General features: G+C 42.1%; 1 protein-coding gene across 6 annotated transcripts in view; it reads right to left on the bottom strand.

The window, feature by feature from the left end:
* Positions 1-10533: 10533 nt before the first annotated feature.
* Positions 10534-18339, bottom strand: part of GREM2 (gremlin 2, DAN family BMP antagonist) — a 112116-nt gene continuing 104310 nt past the window's right edge. For 4 of the 6 annotated variants that reach the window (XM_072732903.1, XM_072732900.1, XM_072732902.1 and 1 more), the window contains one exon: positions 10534-13382. In XM_072732903.1, the coding sequence (XP_072589004.1) occupies positions 12875-13381 (507 nt within the window). In that variant the 5' untranslated portion in view covers position 13382 and the 3' untranslated portion in view covers positions 10534-12874. Of the gene's footprint in view, positions 13383-13605; positions 15073-18339 lie in introns of those variants that run through there. The other 2 variants (XM_072732901.1, XM_072732904.1) reach the window with 2 other exon arrangements.

Raw genomic sequence — 18339 nt, 5'->3', positions numbered from 1 at the left:
CCCTGATGCTTGTTTCTTGTGCTTCTCATTTTAGCCATTCTGACAGGTATCAGGTGATAGTCTCATTGTAGTTTTGACTTGTATTTCCCTAATGAACAGTGATGTTGAGCTTTTCTCATGTGTCTTGGCCATTTGGATGTCTTCTTTGGAGAAATGTCTGTTCATGTCTTCTGCCCATTTTAATTGGATTATTCTTTTTGAGGGGTGTTGAATTGTGTAAGTTCTTTATCTATTTTGGATACAAACCCTGTATAAGAAATATCATTTGCAAATATCTCCTCCCATTCAATAGGTTGATTTTTGTGTTTTTTTTTTATGTTATTTTGCTGTGCAGATTCTTTTTTGTTTTGATGTAGTTCCAATCATTTATTTTTGTTTTTATTTCCCTTGCTCAGGAAACATATTAGAAAAATGTTGCTAATGGCCAATGTCAGAGAAATTACTGTCTGAGCTCTATTCTAGGATTTTTATGTTTCCAGGATTTACATTTGGGTCTTCAATCCATTTTGAATTTATTTTTGTGTATGGCATAAGGAAGTGACCCAGTTTCATCTTTTGCATGTGGCTGTCCAGTTTTCCCAACACCAATTGTTGAAGAGACTTCCTTTTTCCTATTGGATATTCTTTCCTGTTTTGTCAGAGATTAATTGACCATATAATTGCAGGTTTATTTCCATATTCTCTATTCTGTTCCATTGATCTATGTGTCTATTTTTGTGCCAGTACCATACTCTCTTGATTACTATAGCTTTGTAATATAACTTGAAACCTGGAATTGTGATACCTCCAGCTTTGTTTTTCTTTTTCAAAATCACTTTGGCTATTCTGGTTTTCTTGTGATTCTGTATAAATTTCAAGATGGTTTGTTCTAGTTCTGTGAAAAATGCTGTCAGTATTTGACTGCATTCAATCTGTAGATTGCTTTGGGTAGTATAGACATTTTAACAATAATTGTTCTTCCAATCCATGAGCATGGAATGTATTTCCATTTCTTTGCATTGTCTTCAGTTTCTTTCATCAATGTTTCATAGTTCTCAGAGTACAAGTCTTTTACCTCTTTGAATAAGTTTATTTCTAAGTATCTTATTATTGGGGTGTAATTGTACATGGGATTGATTTTTTAATGTCTCTTTCTTCTATTTCATTATTAATGTGTAGATGTGCAACAGATTTCTGCACATTGATTTTCTATCCTGTGACTGTACTGAATTAATTTATCAGTTCTAGCAGTTTTTCTGGTGGAGTCTTTAGGGTTTTTAATGTATAGTATCATGTCCCCTGCAAATAGTGAAAGTTTTACTTCTTCCTTACCAATTTGGATGTCTTTTATTTCTTCTTGTTGTTTGATTCCTATGGCTAGGACTCTCAGTACTATGTTGAATAAAAGTGGTGAGAGTGCATACCCTTGTCTTGTTCCTGACCGTAGGGAAAGTTTTCAGATTTTCCATGTTGAGTTTGATACTTGCTGTGGGTTTCCAATATATCACCTTTATTATGTTGAAGCATGTTCCCTCACAACTTACTTTGTTGAGGGCTTTTATCATGAATGGGTTGTTGTACTTTGACAAATGCTTTTTGTATGTCTATTGAAATGATCATATGATTTTAGCCTTTCTCAGTTGTCTAATTTGTTGGCATGTAGTTTTTCATAATATTCTTACAATTGTTTGTATTTCTGTAATGTTGATTGTTATTTCTCCTCTTTCATTTGTGATTTTGTTTATCTGAGTCCTTGCTCTCTCTTTCTCTTCTCTTTTGTTGATGATTCTGGCTAGCAATTGATCAATTTTGTTGATCTTTTTAAATAACCAGATCCTAGTTTCATTGATTTGTTCTACTGGTTTTTGTTGTTGTTGTTTTTAGTTTGTATTTTATTTATTTCTGCTCTAAGTTTTATTATTTCCTTCCTTCTGCTGATTTGGGGTTTTATTTGCTATTCTTTTTCCTACCTCCTTTAGGTGTAAGGTTAGGTTGTTTAACTAACAACATTAGTTAAACAAGATTTTTCTTGTCTTTTGAGTAGGCCTGTATTGCTATAAACTTCCCTCTTAAAGCTGCTTTTGCTGCATCCCAAAGGTTTCAGACCATTGTGTTTTCATTTTCATTTGTTTCCATGTGCTTTTTATTTTTTTTCTCTTCTTTTCTATGTACTTTTTAAAATTTCTTTTTTGTTTTTTTGATTGACCCATTCATTGTTTAGTAGCATGTTATTTAACCTTCATGTATTTGTGGTCTTTCCAGATTTTGTCTTGTAGTTGATTTCTAGTTTCATAGTGTTCTGGTCAGAAAAGATGCATGTATGACTTCAATATATTTTTGAGTTTTTGGGCTTGTTTTGTGGGCTAGTATGTGATCTATTCTGGAGAGTGTTCCATATGCACTTGAAAAGAATAAATATTCTAATGTTTTAGGATGGAATGTTCTAAATGTATCTGTGAAATCCATCTGCCCAGTGTGTCACTCAAAGCCACTGTTTCCTTGTTGATTTTCTGTTTGGGTAATGTGTCCATCAATGTAAGTGGGGTGTTAAAGTCCCCTACGGTTATTGTATTACTATTGATTAGTTCCTTTATGTTTGTTATTAACTGTTTTATGTGTTTGGGTGCTTCCATGTTGGGTGCATGTATATTTACAATTGTTATATCTTCTTGTTGGATTGTCTTCTTTATGATTATATAGTATCCTTCTTTGTCTCTTTTTACAGACTTTTTTTTTAATAAATGAATTTTTTATTGGTGTTCAATTTACCAACATACAGAATAACACCCAGTGCTCATCCCGTCAAGTGCCCCCCTCAGTGCCCGTCACCCATTCACCCCCACCTCCCGCCCTCCTCCCCTTCCACCACCCCTAGTTCGTTTCCCAGAGTTAGGAGTCTTTATGTTCTGTCTCCCTTTCTGAAATGTGTGGGAAATATCAGACTTTGTTTTAAAGTCTGATGTAAGTCTTGCTACTCTGGCTTCCTTTTTGACATCCATTTGCATGATAAATGTTTCTCCATCACCTCACTTTCAATCTGCAGTTGTCTTTAAGTCTAAAATAGTTTCTTGTAGGCAACATATAGATGAGTCTTGTTTTTTTCATCTGTCACAGCTTATAGCCTTACAAAATTTCTTTGTATATAAGTGTCTTCTTTTGCAGCATTTAAAATTCTTTCCTTGTCACTACTTTTTTTTTTTCAATTTTAATTACCTGGGGTGGACCTCCTTGGATTGAATTTGTTGAATTTGTTTCCATCCCCAGAAATCAGGAATTTTTCAGCTATTTCTTTAGGTACCTTTTCTGTCTCTCTTCTCATTCTCAGATCCTTATGATGCAAATGTTATTATGTTTGATGGAGGCACTGAGCTCTCTAAATCAATCTCATTATGTAGTATTTGTTTCTCACCTCTTCAGCTTGACCATTACTTTCTCTTCCAGGTCACTGATACATTCCTATAGCCTACTATGTATTCAATCTATATTTTTTATTTCATTCACTGAATTCTTCATCTCTGATATGTTATTTTTTTAAATCTCTTTGTCAAGGATATCACTGATATTCTCCACCCTTTTCTGAAATCCAGTGTATATCTTTATAATCATTACTTTAAATTCTCTATCAGGCATATTACTCATTTCTGTTTTGCTTAGATTTCGTATTGTGATTTTGTCTTGTTCTTTAACCTGGGACATGTTTCTCTGTCTCCTCATTTTGTCTACCTCTCTGTGTCTGTTTCTCTGTGTTAGGAAAGTCCACTACATCTTCTGCTTTTAAAAGTAGTGGCTTTATGAAGAGGAGGTTCTGTAGTGCCCTGCAGGGTAGTATCCTCTGTTCACTAGAACATGGCACTTCAGGGGAGTCTCCTATGTGTGTTGCTTGCGTCATGCTATTGTGTCTGGGTAGCTTTGCCTTTCAGTCCAGATGTTTGCACTGACTCTCTGCCTATTGTGGGCTGTGCTTGCTCTCTGTGATGTTAGTGAGACCCAGGAAGACTGGCTCTGAGGGGGCATAATCGCAGAAGGGCCTGGGGGTGAGGCAGCAGTATAAGAAACAATTTTTAAAGTTTTTATTTAAATTCTGGTTAGTTAACATACAATGTAATATTATTTTCAGGTATATAGTATAGTGATTCAACACTTCCATACCACACCTGGTGCTCATCACAAGTACACTTCTTAATCTCCATCACCTATTTCACCCATTGCTCCACCAATCTGCCCCCTGGTAACCATCAAGTATTAGAAAATTTGCACTAAACTGCTAGTCCTAGGCCATATCCTCCACAGCCTGGTGGCCATGAGTGATGGTGACCGTGGCTAGGGGTGCACAGCGTCTTTGTGGGGGCCAGCTGGTCAGGGTGCACCTGTGTGGCACCACCAAATTTGCACTGAATCCCAGGCTGGATCATCTGAAACACAATGGCTGTAGGGCTATGATGTGTGGAGGCACTGGCTGGGCAGAGTGCATGCACACATTAATAAAATTTGTGTTGATCCCAGGGCTGAGGCCAGCAGGCTTAGAGTAGGCAGTCCTCAGGAGAATTCATGGGCAGGATATATTGCAATCCATCAGGTAGCAAGTGCTGTGCTCCTGCACCACCTCCTGCAGATGCCTCTGTGTTTATGCTAGGGGGCAGGGGAAGAAAATGGAAACTGCCAGTTCCTTTTTTCCTTGGAGAAGTCCCCCAACATGCTCCAAAATCTGTAAAAAGGTATCTCCCTCCGATTGTGCAAACTGTCACTTCTATGTTGTCTCTCCAAGGGCTGTTGTCTCTTTAAGGGCAGGACCAGGCTATCTCAAGCCCTTCAAGCTCGCCCAGTGCTGAGTCAGCTAACTTTAAAGTTCCAGGCTCCAAGTCTCGCTGGTTATACAAACTCTGGAATTCAGCCCCTCTGGATTTCAAGGCCAGACGTTATAGGGTTTTGTTTTTCCTGTGTGGTCTCCCTGGTGCTTTCCCCTGTCTGCACCCACAGTGCCCTCCTCTTGCGGGCAGCTCCAGACCACCCTTTCTGTCCTTCCTAACCTCTCAGATACAGCTTCATCTCTACATTTATTGTGGGGTGTGTTATGCTAGCTTCAGATAGCTTTCTGGTTTATTTACTTGGAAGTGAATGTTATCCAGTTGTAAACGTGGAATGAGATGAGCTTAGGGTCCTCCTACTCTGCCGTTTTCCCAAGGTAGTCGACACATATTTTTTAATGTCATATACATTATATACTGTTTTCTCACAATAAAGTAAGCTAGAGAAAAGAAAATGTTATCAAGTTAATCATGAGAAAGAGAAAATACATTTTGCAGTACTCTCCTGTATTTATTGAAAAAAAAGTCCATGTATAAGTGGGCCTGCACAGTTCAAACCTGTGTTGTTTTCAAGGGTCATTGGTATTCCCAAAGGTAACTTTGTCCTCTATTCTCTCATTCTCTCTCTTCCTTTCTCCTTCTCTTTTGGACATCTCAACTGTGTTCATGAATTTAGTCACTTTTTTTTTTGCTTCTAGCTTGTCATTTGATTCCAGTCCTATTTCTTCAAATGGGACAGTTTTATTTATATTACTTCACTATCACTGCAGACTTAAAAATCTACAAAAACCCATGTTATCACTTCACTTATATTGGGTTACTCATCTTTTGCATTAATATACTTCATCTTGGTCATCAGATTCTGCAAATATTTCATATATTTGTCTCTTCCTTTCAGATTCAGAATCTGAATTCAATTCAGATTCTGAATCTGACCCTGTCTGGCCCTAATCTTCCTTCTAAGCTCTTATAAGAGCCACTGAGTTGGCCTGTCTGGATATGGATTCTGCTGCCTCCAGTCATCTTGTCATCTTGCATATTGTGACCAGAATGATCCTCAATCAAAATTGTCAACAATTTTCTGTTTCCTATAAAATCAAGTGGAACCTCCTTTGCTTCTGTTTCAAGGTCATCCACAAATTCTTTACTCTATGTTTCCCCTTCCTCCCACAATCAACTTCCCTGCCCATCCTTGTCAACCACATGTGAAGGTGGCTATTATGAGATCCACTCAGATACCCTCTTCAGGTCTGATGCTCCCATCCCATCTCACCCCACCTTCTGACCCCAATGAATTAACTGCTAATAGCTCAAAGCTAGGTCCCTTACTAAGAGTTGCCCTTAGTGAAAGAGCACACATGCTCCCTCCAGGGGATGCCCTGAAGCCAGTGACTGGCTGATGTGGGATCCAAACCCCTGTCTTCTTTGCTACCATTTGGAACAACTCTAAGCACCATCCTAACACTACATTTCTGCTTAGGATCAAATGAAGCCTCAATTACAACCAAATTGATCTTTCTGCTACACAATCCTATTTCCCCACTCCCTTACAGGTCTATGTTCTGAAATTACTCCCCAATAAGCCTTCTGCACAAAACAATTTATCTCAGAGTTTGAAAAACCAATCTAAGATAGGCAGTTCCAGGAGTGGTCCCGGATGTGTACTCTAAAACAGGATTTGGAGATGAATCACTTGTCAGTTGCCAAAGGTGGCCTCTGGCATGCTGTAGCATGCACTGTTAATATTTTTCCCAGGGATAAACTGATATAGGTTGTTGGTGGGGGGACTCCTATCTGTGCAATACTTCTGGTGCTTAAGAATTATAAGGTACACCAAAAAAATTATAAGGTACAGCATGACTGTGGAATTGGGTAACAACTTCAAGCGGCATTGATTTATTGAAGAAATTTAAAAAAAAAAGACTTGGGGTGATTGATGACCAGTTCATTCAGAATATGAGAGCAATATGGTCTTTGGCAGAATTTAGTTAAGCCCTAGTATCCTGCAGCCAGGCAGACTCAATTGTAGAAGTAGTGCTATTTCAGAAAAGTTTGGATTCTTAGCTCCAGCAAAATTTTTGTGCATCCTAATAAGGAAGGATTGAAATCCTAAAACTGGGATGGGAATACCTTGATAAATGTGGTCAAGAATCTCAAACTCCCCACTTCCTCTAAACCTGTTGGCTTGCTGTTAGGCACCCCTCCCTCTTGGGATGTGCTGGGTTAGCTAAGGGATGAGAGCGTAAAGTCACTGCAGGAGCCAGGTATGTAGGTATGGGGTTGTGTCCTGAGGGTCCTGGATCAAGGAAACGGAGCAGAGAATTAAGCTAGATATCGCTATGGGAGCACTCTCCCATGAGTCAGGACTTAACACTGTGACAACTATCCCAGGGATGGTGTTAAGGTATGATTCCTAGAGTATCACAAAAACTGATCCATACATACTCAGTTATATAAAAATGTAAGAGCTTCCATGATGGATGGTGGAGGAAAGCATCCACAAGCTCAGAGAAGTGAGCATGGAAAAGCATCTGGTATAAAACACTAAAAATCCCACCAGCCAATGACAATCCCAGGAAAACCTACATTCACCAAAGCGATGTTGCCTATGCTTGTTTCAGGAGCAGCAGCAGTATGGAGAAGCTCAGTCATGCCTGTTGTCTTAACCCCAGGGCTAACAGTAGGAAGAGATGCTATTAAAAAACTAGGCTCCCTGATGAATCTGAGGATAACAAGATTTCAAAATGATATGTCCTGTGTCAGTGCTTAACTTTCAGGAGTATTCTGAGCATAATTTTTCCAGAGAGTTATGGCATTGAAGTGGCATCCAGAGAGTCCCAACTTGGAGCTGGTTAATAGAACATGGTGTTCCCAGCTATGAGATAGATGGACTGCCAACAAGGGGATTGCTTAATTTATGTAGTCAAAAGAAATCAATGATGGATTATCAGAGACAGAGGGCAGTATCTCAGTAAAAATCACAATTTCAGGCAGCCCGGGTGGCTCAGTGGTTTAGTGCCGCCTTCAGCCTAGGGCATGATCCTGGAGACCCGGAATGGAGTCTCATGTCGGGATCCCTGCATGGAGCCTGCTTCTCCCTCTGCCTGTGTCTCTGCCCCCCCCCTCTCTCTTTCTCTCATGAATAAATAAATAAATAATCTTTAAAAAGATCACAATTTCTTGTTCAGTTTCCAGATCAGACTGGAACCCACTAGCTGAGGGATGGGTTAATTCTTTAGAAGTCAGGACCCTTTAATAACAGATATATTCATTTATTATTCCCCTGGTACTTAACCAGCAATAAGTTAGGACTAGTTACTCAGGTAAATGTGCTATGTGGAAAAAGAGGAATACTCAGATCTTTTGAGGCTTATTGAACATTGGTTTGGAATTTACACAAATACCTAGAGACCCAATAAACAAACATGGCTCCATATATAAGTGCCATCAGATTACTAGCCCAAATTTGGTTCTCAGAGAGTCCACTGGTCTCTTGACAGATCTGATGATCCTTCCCCTAATCTTCAATGCATAATTGAAAGGTAGTTTGAAGAACCTTTGCAATGATTCCTTGACTTCCTGAGTAAGAGCTATTGTGGGGAGGGGCAAGTTGAAGTTTCTGAGGCTTCCTATTCCAGCAAAAAGAGTAAATAAAAAACAATGCTGAATTTCAAAGGGGATGGAGGAAACTAATGAAACTTTCAAAGACTTGAATATTGTGGTTACTCCTATCATACTCTATGTATTTCATCAGGCCAGCTCCTGCAAAAATCAAATAGAACATTAGAGGTGATAGGATGGTAGCTCCAGTTGCAGCTACTGTGCTCAAGTATATTTTGTTTGTATATTTTTGGTTTTGTTTTGCTAGACTAGGTTACAATAGCCCCCAGCACTTAATCTGGCAAATGTGTTTCTAGCCACACCTATCAAGAAGAAGTGGATGCCATTGACATTAATTACCATGGGATAAACAAGGGCTTATGGTCTTGCCCTCACGTCTACGCTAGTTTCTTCCACCCTTTATCAAGATGTAGTCTAAAATAACCTGGATTTTATGGACATTCTGTAAAATGTCACATTGATTGATCATATGATTGGCATCATGTAATCAGACCAGATGAGGAATATGGAGCAAGTATGTTGGAAGTCTTGGCTTATACATAATATATACACCAAACTCTAAGGATTATATACTATAAAATTTAGAGAATAGGTAGTAAATCTTACAGAGATTCATAAGACGTCTGATTCCAGACGAAATGGAGTAGACACATTTTGCCTATTCCTCTAATAAAGACCTGGAATATTTATATATATATATATAATATATATGTATATATATTAAATATATATAATCTCAATATAATAAGGCTCTAAAAGTTGGGGGAGGGGCGCCTGGGTGGCTCAGCAGTTGAGCGCCTTTGACTCAGGGCATGATGCCAGCATCTGGAGTTCAAGTCCTACATCCAGCTCCCTGTGAGGAGCCTGCTTCTCCCTCTGCCTATGTTCTGTCTCTCTCTCTGTGTGTCTTTCATAAATAAACAAATAAAATCTTAAAAAAAAAAAAGTTGGGGGAAAAGGCAAATCAGGTAGGAACCTCAGGATCTAAGGAATTACAATACAATGATTTTCTTGACTGCCCATGCCCACCCCACCTTCCCATCATGTATCCCAGACTGAGTAGAGCCCAGAAATGCCAATGAATACAACCATCACCACCGCAACAAAAACTACTTGGTTTCCCATTTTTCCCTTTTGGTAAATGGCCTGCTGTACTTGAGAAGTAGTGGCAGTGGAATTGGGTGAAGAGGGTGGCAAGGATGGGTGAAGGTTAAGAAGGATCCAAATGATAACCTAAAGATCAATGCATTTTAACTGTATTACTTATGATTTGGTCTTATTGGTTATCTCTTATGTAGAGCTAATCATCAGTGGTGATAGGACAATTATCAAATGAATTTTCTGGAAATACATACATTCTAAGTTGTTCACTTAATAGCAAAAATTCATTTTCATTGACTTTATAACTTAAAAATCTATTAGCCAGCTTCAGAAACAAGTGAATTGAAATATTTTAGCCTCATTTAAGTGGAATATTCTGTCCCATTTAATAAATTAAGATAAATTATTTATTATTAAGTTAAATTTAATTACTTTGAAGTCCATAGAGTAAATCAACCATATGCAATTTTATTATAGTGTTTATTTTTTTATTAGTAATTGAATTACTTGAATGGGATATAAGTCAATTAGTTGAAAAATAGAGACACTGTGAAACTAAGAACTAGTTAAATTAAGAAATGTTGAAACGTGAAAAGTGAATGTGAAAATGGACGACACTCAAGTTCTGGCTTGTTGAAGAGACATGTGTGGTGCCCTGGCCACTACAAGGAAGATGAAGTTCTATTTGCAGCAGTTTCTCAACACTTCCTCATTCAGTATTTCTTATTCAAAGGGTACAATGAAAAGAGCTTGAGAATTCTGTCTTTAGCTGCTGAGCAATCTGTGAGAGGCTTGGAAACTCCCCAAGACCAGGATTGAGAGCTATCCCCATCACCTCTGGTCCTTGAATGCCTGATTCTGATTCTCTTTGAAGATGCCAGGCCCCAAAGGAGGTTGCGTGATGTTGGCTAAGGACTGAACTCACCATGACTGGACAAAAGCACTTTGAACACACAATGCTCCCTCATGGCCCACTGAAACAAATTCTTAATTCAATTTTTATGGCACATCACACCAGGATCACATATAATCCTAGAGTATCTTTATTTGTTCTATAATTTAATAGTACACCTATAAAATAATTACATTATACTTATAGCTTTTCTTCATTTATAAACAGACAAAAAACAATTAAATACAATTTGAGCCATTATAAGGTAAACTTTGTACATATAAGAACCCCCAGAAGGAGCTTCACACTGCAGCATATCATATTGCTTCCATTGCTACACCCATAATTGGGTTCAAAGAGAGTGTGCTCATGCTTGTATTCTGTGGTTCATAGCTTAATCCTTCCTCTGTCTGCTTGGGTTCTGTGTTAATAAAATGACAGGGTTGGCTTTGCAGTCAGCCAGAGACTCCCATTCACTCCTACCCTACTTTGAGTCCATTGGCCTCCCTTACAGTCCTGTGGACCTCCTTCCTTCACCGCTTTTCTGCTGTGTGTTCTGCACGGAGTCTGACTCGAGGCTTCCTGATAAAGGCAAAAATTAATTCTGAACTTGGACACAGTCTCCACTCTTTCTCTCCATTCCAAGATTCCACGCTTCAGGGATTTCTGTTGAGTTCTGCCTCCTGATTTAGGGCTATATATACCCATTTCCAAAACCCATACCCCCTTTTACAACAGCACATTCTGCTCAAGTCTCACGGAGTTACAGAAGAGACAGAAATGAAGCCTGCAGTGGGGAGGCAGGAAATGGATTCAGGGACATGCCACCCTTTGCTCTCCTGACCCCCCCCCCCCCCCAATCACTGTCTACTGTCAGGAAGCCTCAGTTCCCCAAGCAGCTTATAGAGGGTCTCACACACCTGGAAATGGGCTTTCTGAGTGCCCTTGGCAGCAGCGCTTAACACCCAGTGCTCAGGAATTACGAATGAAAGGTTTTCAAAATGCTCTGATTCCTAATCAATGGCATCTCATTCACATTTATCAGATTCCATAAACATTATTCACAGGGAAGCCTCTGTGGGCAATTTACCAAAGGGACTCAAAGTAAGTATAATTTTGCAAGAAAATAAATTATGTCAGCTTCCTGATACCAAGAGACCACAACATGAAAAACTCAATGAGTTCATTATAAAAATGAAAGGTAAGTTGATGTGTGATCCTTTTTTTTTTTTAAAAGTCCATTCTTTGAAAAGGAAGCTGCTGTAGGACAGCTTAACTAGATTTATATTCTATGTATTTTGTCTTTTACTTCCTCCTACACCACAAAGTGACCTGACTCCTTATATATTTAAATATTTCTTTCTTTTACCAGGAAATGTTTTTTTTTGTTTAGTGTCATGGCAGTAAAACACCGTATCCCTTCTCACACCACATTTGCATATTAAATATCATAGGGCTTTTCAGTTCCCTGGCAACGACCTCCCAGTGAGTCCCCTCCCTACACCCATCCATCCCAACCCACTTCCTACATTGTGCTGCAATGCTTTAGTACCTTCAGTGAAATATTCATTGTAAAATCACAATGTAAAATCACCTGCCGTCTCCCTGCCCGATCTAAGAATAGGTGCATGACAGTGAACTGCTGACCAGGCATTATTTCTGAGTGAGACCCCTTGTGAGCCTCACTCAGAAGGGTGCTGCAAAGCCAGAGTCCAAACTCGTGAAACAATACATGGATAGGTCTATAGTGCTTTTTAACAGCTCTTTACAATACAGGTCAATTACAAAACCAGCGTTAATATGGAGACCTTTGTGTGTAATAATATTCTAATCGCAGCGATAATAGCATGCACACCAGAGTTCATCAGAGTCCACGGGTGGGGGTGGGGGTGGGGGTGGGGGTGGGGGGGAGTGAGGAAGAAGAGGCGGCGGCGGCTGGGGGTGGGGGAGTGTGGCCTGCTGTGAGCAAGGTCCCCAGGGAAGCCCATTTCATGACCCCAGCGGCTCAAGTCGTCTTCGCGGGTGTCGGGTTTGTTGAGAGAGACGTCGTCCGGGGCGCCCCCCCCTTTCACCAGGGCACCTCCCAGCCGCAGGGCCCGGGCCCAGCGCAAGAGCAGCGAGGGCCGCATCCTTCCCTTCTCGGCAGAGGGGCGCTGGAGTGTGGGGTGAGGCCGGGGAAAGACTCGCTTTTCCACACGGTGGAAACATCAGTGCCGGCTCGGCAGGGCGGCCCCGGGAAGGTCCTCGCCGACGGCTGGCTGCGGGCTGGGGGGTCTCCAGCCGCGTCCCTCGGGCCCGAAGCGCAGCCTGTCCGGGGCGCCCCGGAGGGCCCGCGTCGGCCGGGGACACTGGGGCGCAGCTCCCCCCGCGGCGGAGGGGGCCGGCGGGCGGCGCGTGCGTGGGCTCGGAGGCCGCGGACCAGGGCGGCGGCGCCCCAGGGCCGGGCGCGCGGGGCGCCGAGTCCTGCCGCAGGTGCTCACTGCTTGTCCGAGTCGCTCAGGTTCACGGACATGCACCGACACTGCTTCACCTTCTGGATCTTTTTGAGTCGGAAGGGAGGGTCCAGGCCGGGGCATTCGAGCTCCACGAGGACGGAGGTCACGCGCTGGGGCTTGCAGAAGGCGCACGACTGGAAGGACTCCTCCTCCTTGCGGACGTGGCGCGGGATGTAGAAGGAGTTGCACTGGCCGTAGCAGAAGCGGTTGAGGATGGTGCGGCTGCGGCAGCCCTCCTCGCTCACCGTCTGCCGCAGCGGCTGCGTCTTGCACCAGTCACTCTTGAGGTACTTGCGCTCGGTGACCACCAGGGCCTCCTGGCTGGAGGCCAGCACCTCCTTGATCTGGTGCTGCCATCTCTCCGAGTGGTTGCTGCTGCCGTCCTTGTAGGGCGACGGGATGGCGCCCGCCGGCCGGTTCTTCCGGGCCTCCGCCACCTTCACCAGCACGGCCACGAGGCACAGGGACAGGGAGAGCTTCCAGAACATCCTGCAACGAGAGAAGAGTCAGAAGGGGTGGCTGGGGCAGGGGCAGGGCAGGGGCAGGGCAGGGGCAGGTGCAGGCGCGTGGCAGGCGCCCCCGGGGTCCCGCGGAGGAGCTGCGGTCAGGTGGGCCAGGCTGCAGGAGAGCCCCAGGCGGCGGCTCCGCACCACGTCCCCGGGCCAGGCGGGGCCGGAGGGGGAGTAAATAAGAATAGGGTTAGAACACGAACATGCTGAACAGCTAAGGAAGGATTACGGTTCGGGATCCCCGGGTGGCTCAGGGGCTTGGCGCCCGCCTTCGGCGCAGGGCCTGATCCTGGAGACCCGGGATCGAGTCCCGCGTCGGGCTCCCTGCGTGGAGCCTGCTTCTCCCTCTGCCTGTGACTCTGCCTCTCTCTCTCTGTGTCTATCATGAATAAATAAATAGAATCGTTTAAAAAATAAAAATTAAAAAAAAGAAGAGTTACAGAGCAAAGGTTGCCAGAAAAAATAGCCCAAGACCGTTTGCTGAAGTGCCAAGAATAGTTAATAAATTTCACTGCATCTTCATTTCATAGGTTCAGTGCTGTCCTATACTCGTTACATGTATACCTCATTTCATCCTCAAAACAGCTTTAAGTTGGAGGTTATTATACCTACTTTACGGTGAAGGAAACGGAGGCACACAGGCATTAGTGATTTGCCCCAGGTCGCACCACCACTGAGAAATGTCCAGGAGCCAGGCATCTGCCTTCCGGGGCCACCAAAAGTACCACCCGATGTGGATCTGATCGGGAATGTTAGCAAAAGGCAAAGGAAAAGTGAACATGGTCACATGTTTCGTAAAAATGAGTACTGAGGGACCCCTGGGTGGCTCAGCGGTTGAGTGTCTGCCTTTGGCTCAGGTCCTGATCCTGGGGTCCTGGGATCCAGTCCCACATCCCGCTCCCTTCCAGGAGCCTGCTTCTCCCTCTGCCTGTCTCTGCCTCTCTCGTCTCTCATGAATAAATAAATGAAATCCTAAAAAAAAAAAAAAAAAAAAAAAAAAAAAAAAAAAAAAAAAATCAGTACTGAACTGAGGAGTGGACACAGACCAGGAAAACTAATGTGTACACCTCTGTTAATTGTTAGGAATGAAAAATTGCATCTAACATCTGCACAAACATAGTCAAGTTAATTCAGGCTAGTCACGAATTAGATTCTTGTAGTGGAAACCACTTCCCAGTTGTGAATTAAGAAATTTCCAAGGCTGTCTTTAAACCACCTTAGACAATGCAGTGGTAACCCACATGAATAGATTATTCCTTCTGTCTGTGTAGTAGGGCCTGTGACACAAGGGTGCAGGGGTGGAAGTGAGGGAGAAACTGACTTTGAACCATGTCATGTAGGAAGCAAGGCAAGTCTGACTGAAAGATGGACTTCTTTGAAGTTTAATTCACAGTTTCCATTTCCATTGTTATATTTCTGTTAATACCCTTAAGGGACAGCAATACCCCTCAGTAGGGATGATCCTTATCTCCGGACAACTGTAGCTCCTTCATTATCCTTGTCATCCTCACCATCACATTCACACTTATTCATTGCCTCTCTGTAGAGCTGCAGATATTTTATCACCTGTAGAACTGCATAAGACTCTCATTCCTTTAATGTGTACCCCCAAAATGGCATGTAGAAATTAAATATATATACACATATGTATAAAACATTATATAGTTCTATAATGCATATTAATTACATTATCTATCACAGGCATAAACATAATGACTAAAATTTAATATTAGATATATTAATCCCCTGAACTATAATCAGTGTCTTACATATATTTCTGCTAATAATAACAGTTAATATTTGTGTTCAAACCAATCCTTCTTACAGTTTCCTTTTATGTGTAAACATATCAAAATTCTATGAAATATGTATCATTATTTCTCCTGTTTCATGGATTAGGAAGCTGAGGCATGGAGGGGCTTCACAACTTACCAAGATCATATGCGAGGCATGTGATATATTTGAATCCTGGCTTCATGCACCCTGGCTCCAGGTGAGTATAGCTTTCTTGTTGTTAAAAATATTTGTGTTAAGGGGCACCTGGGTGGCTCAGTAGGTGAAGCGTCTGCCTTTGGCTCAGGTCATGATCCTAGGGTCCTGGGATAGAGCCCCGCATCAGGCTCCCTGCTCAGTGGAGAGGCTGCTTCTCCCTCTGCCCTTGCCCATGCTCTTTTTCTCACTCACTGTCTCTCAAACAAATAAAAAAATCTTCATTTTTTTTAAAGACTTTATTTATTTATTTATTCAAGAGAGACACACAGAGAGAGACAGAGACACAGGCAGAGGGAGAAGCAGGCTCCCTCCAGGTAGCCTGATGCAGTACTTGATCCTAGAACCCTGGGATCAGGACGTGAGCCAAAAGCAGATGCTCAACCACTGAGCCACCCAGGTGCTCCCAATAAATAAAATCTTTAAAGAAGTTATGTTAAAATATCTATGCTAAAATATTTCTGTATGTCATTCTTATTGGTCTAAATGTAAACTACAAGAGACTTACAAATCACATAGCTGAGAACTCCTTCATTTATCGAGTTTGTTAAGTATTTATTCTGAAACAAACTCTGTGGTAAGCCTTGTGAATTCCAGTACCACCCTCAGAGACAAAGAGAAAAGTTCTTCCAGTGTCAGATGAGCCCTGACACGATCTGCTCTCCCCATTCTCATCTCATGGGCCTCCTCAATTACACTTTCCTACTTGCTCACTCTGTTCCAGCAACCTGACAATCTTTCTGTTTCCAGAATGTATGTGGCATTTTTCTGCTCTGGGGACTTATGTTTGCCTTTCCCTCAGATATCTACATGGTTTTCTACCACAATCTTCAAGTCTTTGCTCAGTTTTTGCCTCCTTAGGCCTTAACGGGTAACTTCGCCACAGAGCTGGCAGTCATTGCCTCCTTTGTCCCTGCTTTATTTTTCTCCATGGCCCTTAGCATCTTATGAGATAGTGTTGAATAATCTTACTGATTTTTGCATTGTCTGACTTCCCCAACTGGAACATAAGGTCTGAGAAGGACCACCTCTTTATCCGTTATTGCATGCCCTGCACTCAGAACAGTGCCTGGTACATAGTAGGTACTCAATAAGTATGTGTTGAAGGAAATACAAATACCAGGCATTTTGGTGCTGTCAATGAACTTGTAATTCAGAAGTTAGAGAAAGGCATGGAGATGACAGTGTCATAGCTCTAAAGGCGTGATGGCATAGGTTCTCGCGGCAGTGATCCTGGGACCAAGAACATCTGAATCACTGGGATGCTTTAGAATGTAGATTCCTTAGCTCCACCCCCAAAACATTCTGAATCAGTAGAGTTGAGGTGGAGTTTGAGTTCCGTATTTTAAAGAACTGCTTTGGGTGAATTCCGTGGGCCAGTGCCCCAGGGGTAGTGGGAACACAAGGAAAGAGCATCAGTTCCTCCTGGACAGGGAACTGGAGAGGCCCAGGAAATGACAGCTAAACTCCAACAGGGTTCTTTCAGGCAGTGACCCCGCCTGGAGTGCAGAGTTAGGTAAATGTAATGACAAGAGGCAAAGGAAGTAAAAACATTGAGAGCAGAGAGGGGAAAAGCGGACAGATTTTCTTTCTTTCTTTCTTTCTTTCTTTCTTTCTTTCTTTCTTTCTTTCTTTCTTTCTCTTTGTTTTTTTTGTAATAAGTTTTAAAGCAATACAATCACTGAAATTTTGAGGCCGAATTTTTAAAGAACTTTCCTCATGCCTCCTTAGTTCCACACATGAACTGTCATATGGAAATGGCCACACTTCCAGCAGATTCATGGCAAGCATTGAGTATTGGACTCATTCAACTTACACAGCTTTTTATATTTGCAGAATGATTTGTGATCTCAGTAGTCTCTTAAAAAGAAAGTATGTTGGTTCCATTTTAATAATTTCCAAAATTATTAACAATCTGAGTAAATACAACCAAAAGTTTCTAAGTCCCAGCCAGGAAAGATTTACAGAGTCAGCCTGGTCTTCAACCCCTAGTTCCAGGAATAGCTTCACATGCATCTTTGATGGACCCAAAAATGCATGCTTTCACTCAACAGGTCCTAGCTGTTGTCAGGGAGAACAGAACTAAAACATGTTCCGATCAATTTAGGGCAAAAACTCTTAGAGTCACAGTATTAGATGTGATGATTAACAACATGCATTCTTCGAACGCTTTGAAACATTTTCAAAACATCTGGCGATCACCCTTCGAAGTTATGCTTCACAAGAACCTACGAAGGAAAGCAAACCTCCCATTTTCAAGACCAGGAAAAGAGGCTGATGATAGTGAAGTGACGGGCCAACCCCCGCTCTTCTCTTTTCTTCCTTCCAACTCGTTTCTTTATTCCTTCGCTTGTAGCAACAGGAAGATTGCCAAGGATCTGGAACTTCAATGTCAGGACAGGTAAGTAGGAAAAGAGGTATTTTGCTGCAGTGACCGTTAGGCTGTATCCTTTTCGCACAAGGGCACTAAAGCAACCGAGCCAGTTTTTGCTCGCGGTATATACTCCACTGGCACTGGGGTGTGTGGGGTTCCTCAAGGGAGAGAACACACATGTCTCTTTCTTCAGTTCACTATTTCACACACAGTTGCACACACATGTCAGTGGCCCCACCAGGACCTGAATTTAGCACTCAGGGTCCTGCTTTGCCTTGAATCACTTTGCTACTCAGAGAAATGGTTTGCATACAATTAACCTCTCAGAAATGTTGCCATAACCACTGGTACCACAGCACGAACATCCTTCATTTTATCCTCACATCTTGTGTTTGGCTTGTCTCAGAAGAAACTTGTAAATAAGTCTTTTTGGTTTTATTAACCATCCTTGTGGGCTGACAATGTTGTAAATTTGCAAGGGGTGCCAGGCCCGTAAAGGCTGATATGCTAAGCAGTCTGGGTTGGTCAAAGTGGGTTGTGGAGAGAGAGAGAGGAAGCAAAAGCATTTTCCTGT

The sequence above is a fragment of the Vulpes vulpes genome, chromosome 13, assembly GCF_048418805.1.
Source record: "Vulpes vulpes isolate BD-2025 chromosome 13, VulVul3, whole genome shotgun sequence".
Taxonomy (NCBI): domain Eukaryota; kingdom Metazoa; phylum Chordata; class Mammalia; order Carnivora; family Canidae; genus Vulpes; species Vulpes vulpes.
Note: the sequence above shows the minus strand (reverse complement) of the source record. Positions and strands in the feature narration are given on the sequence as shown.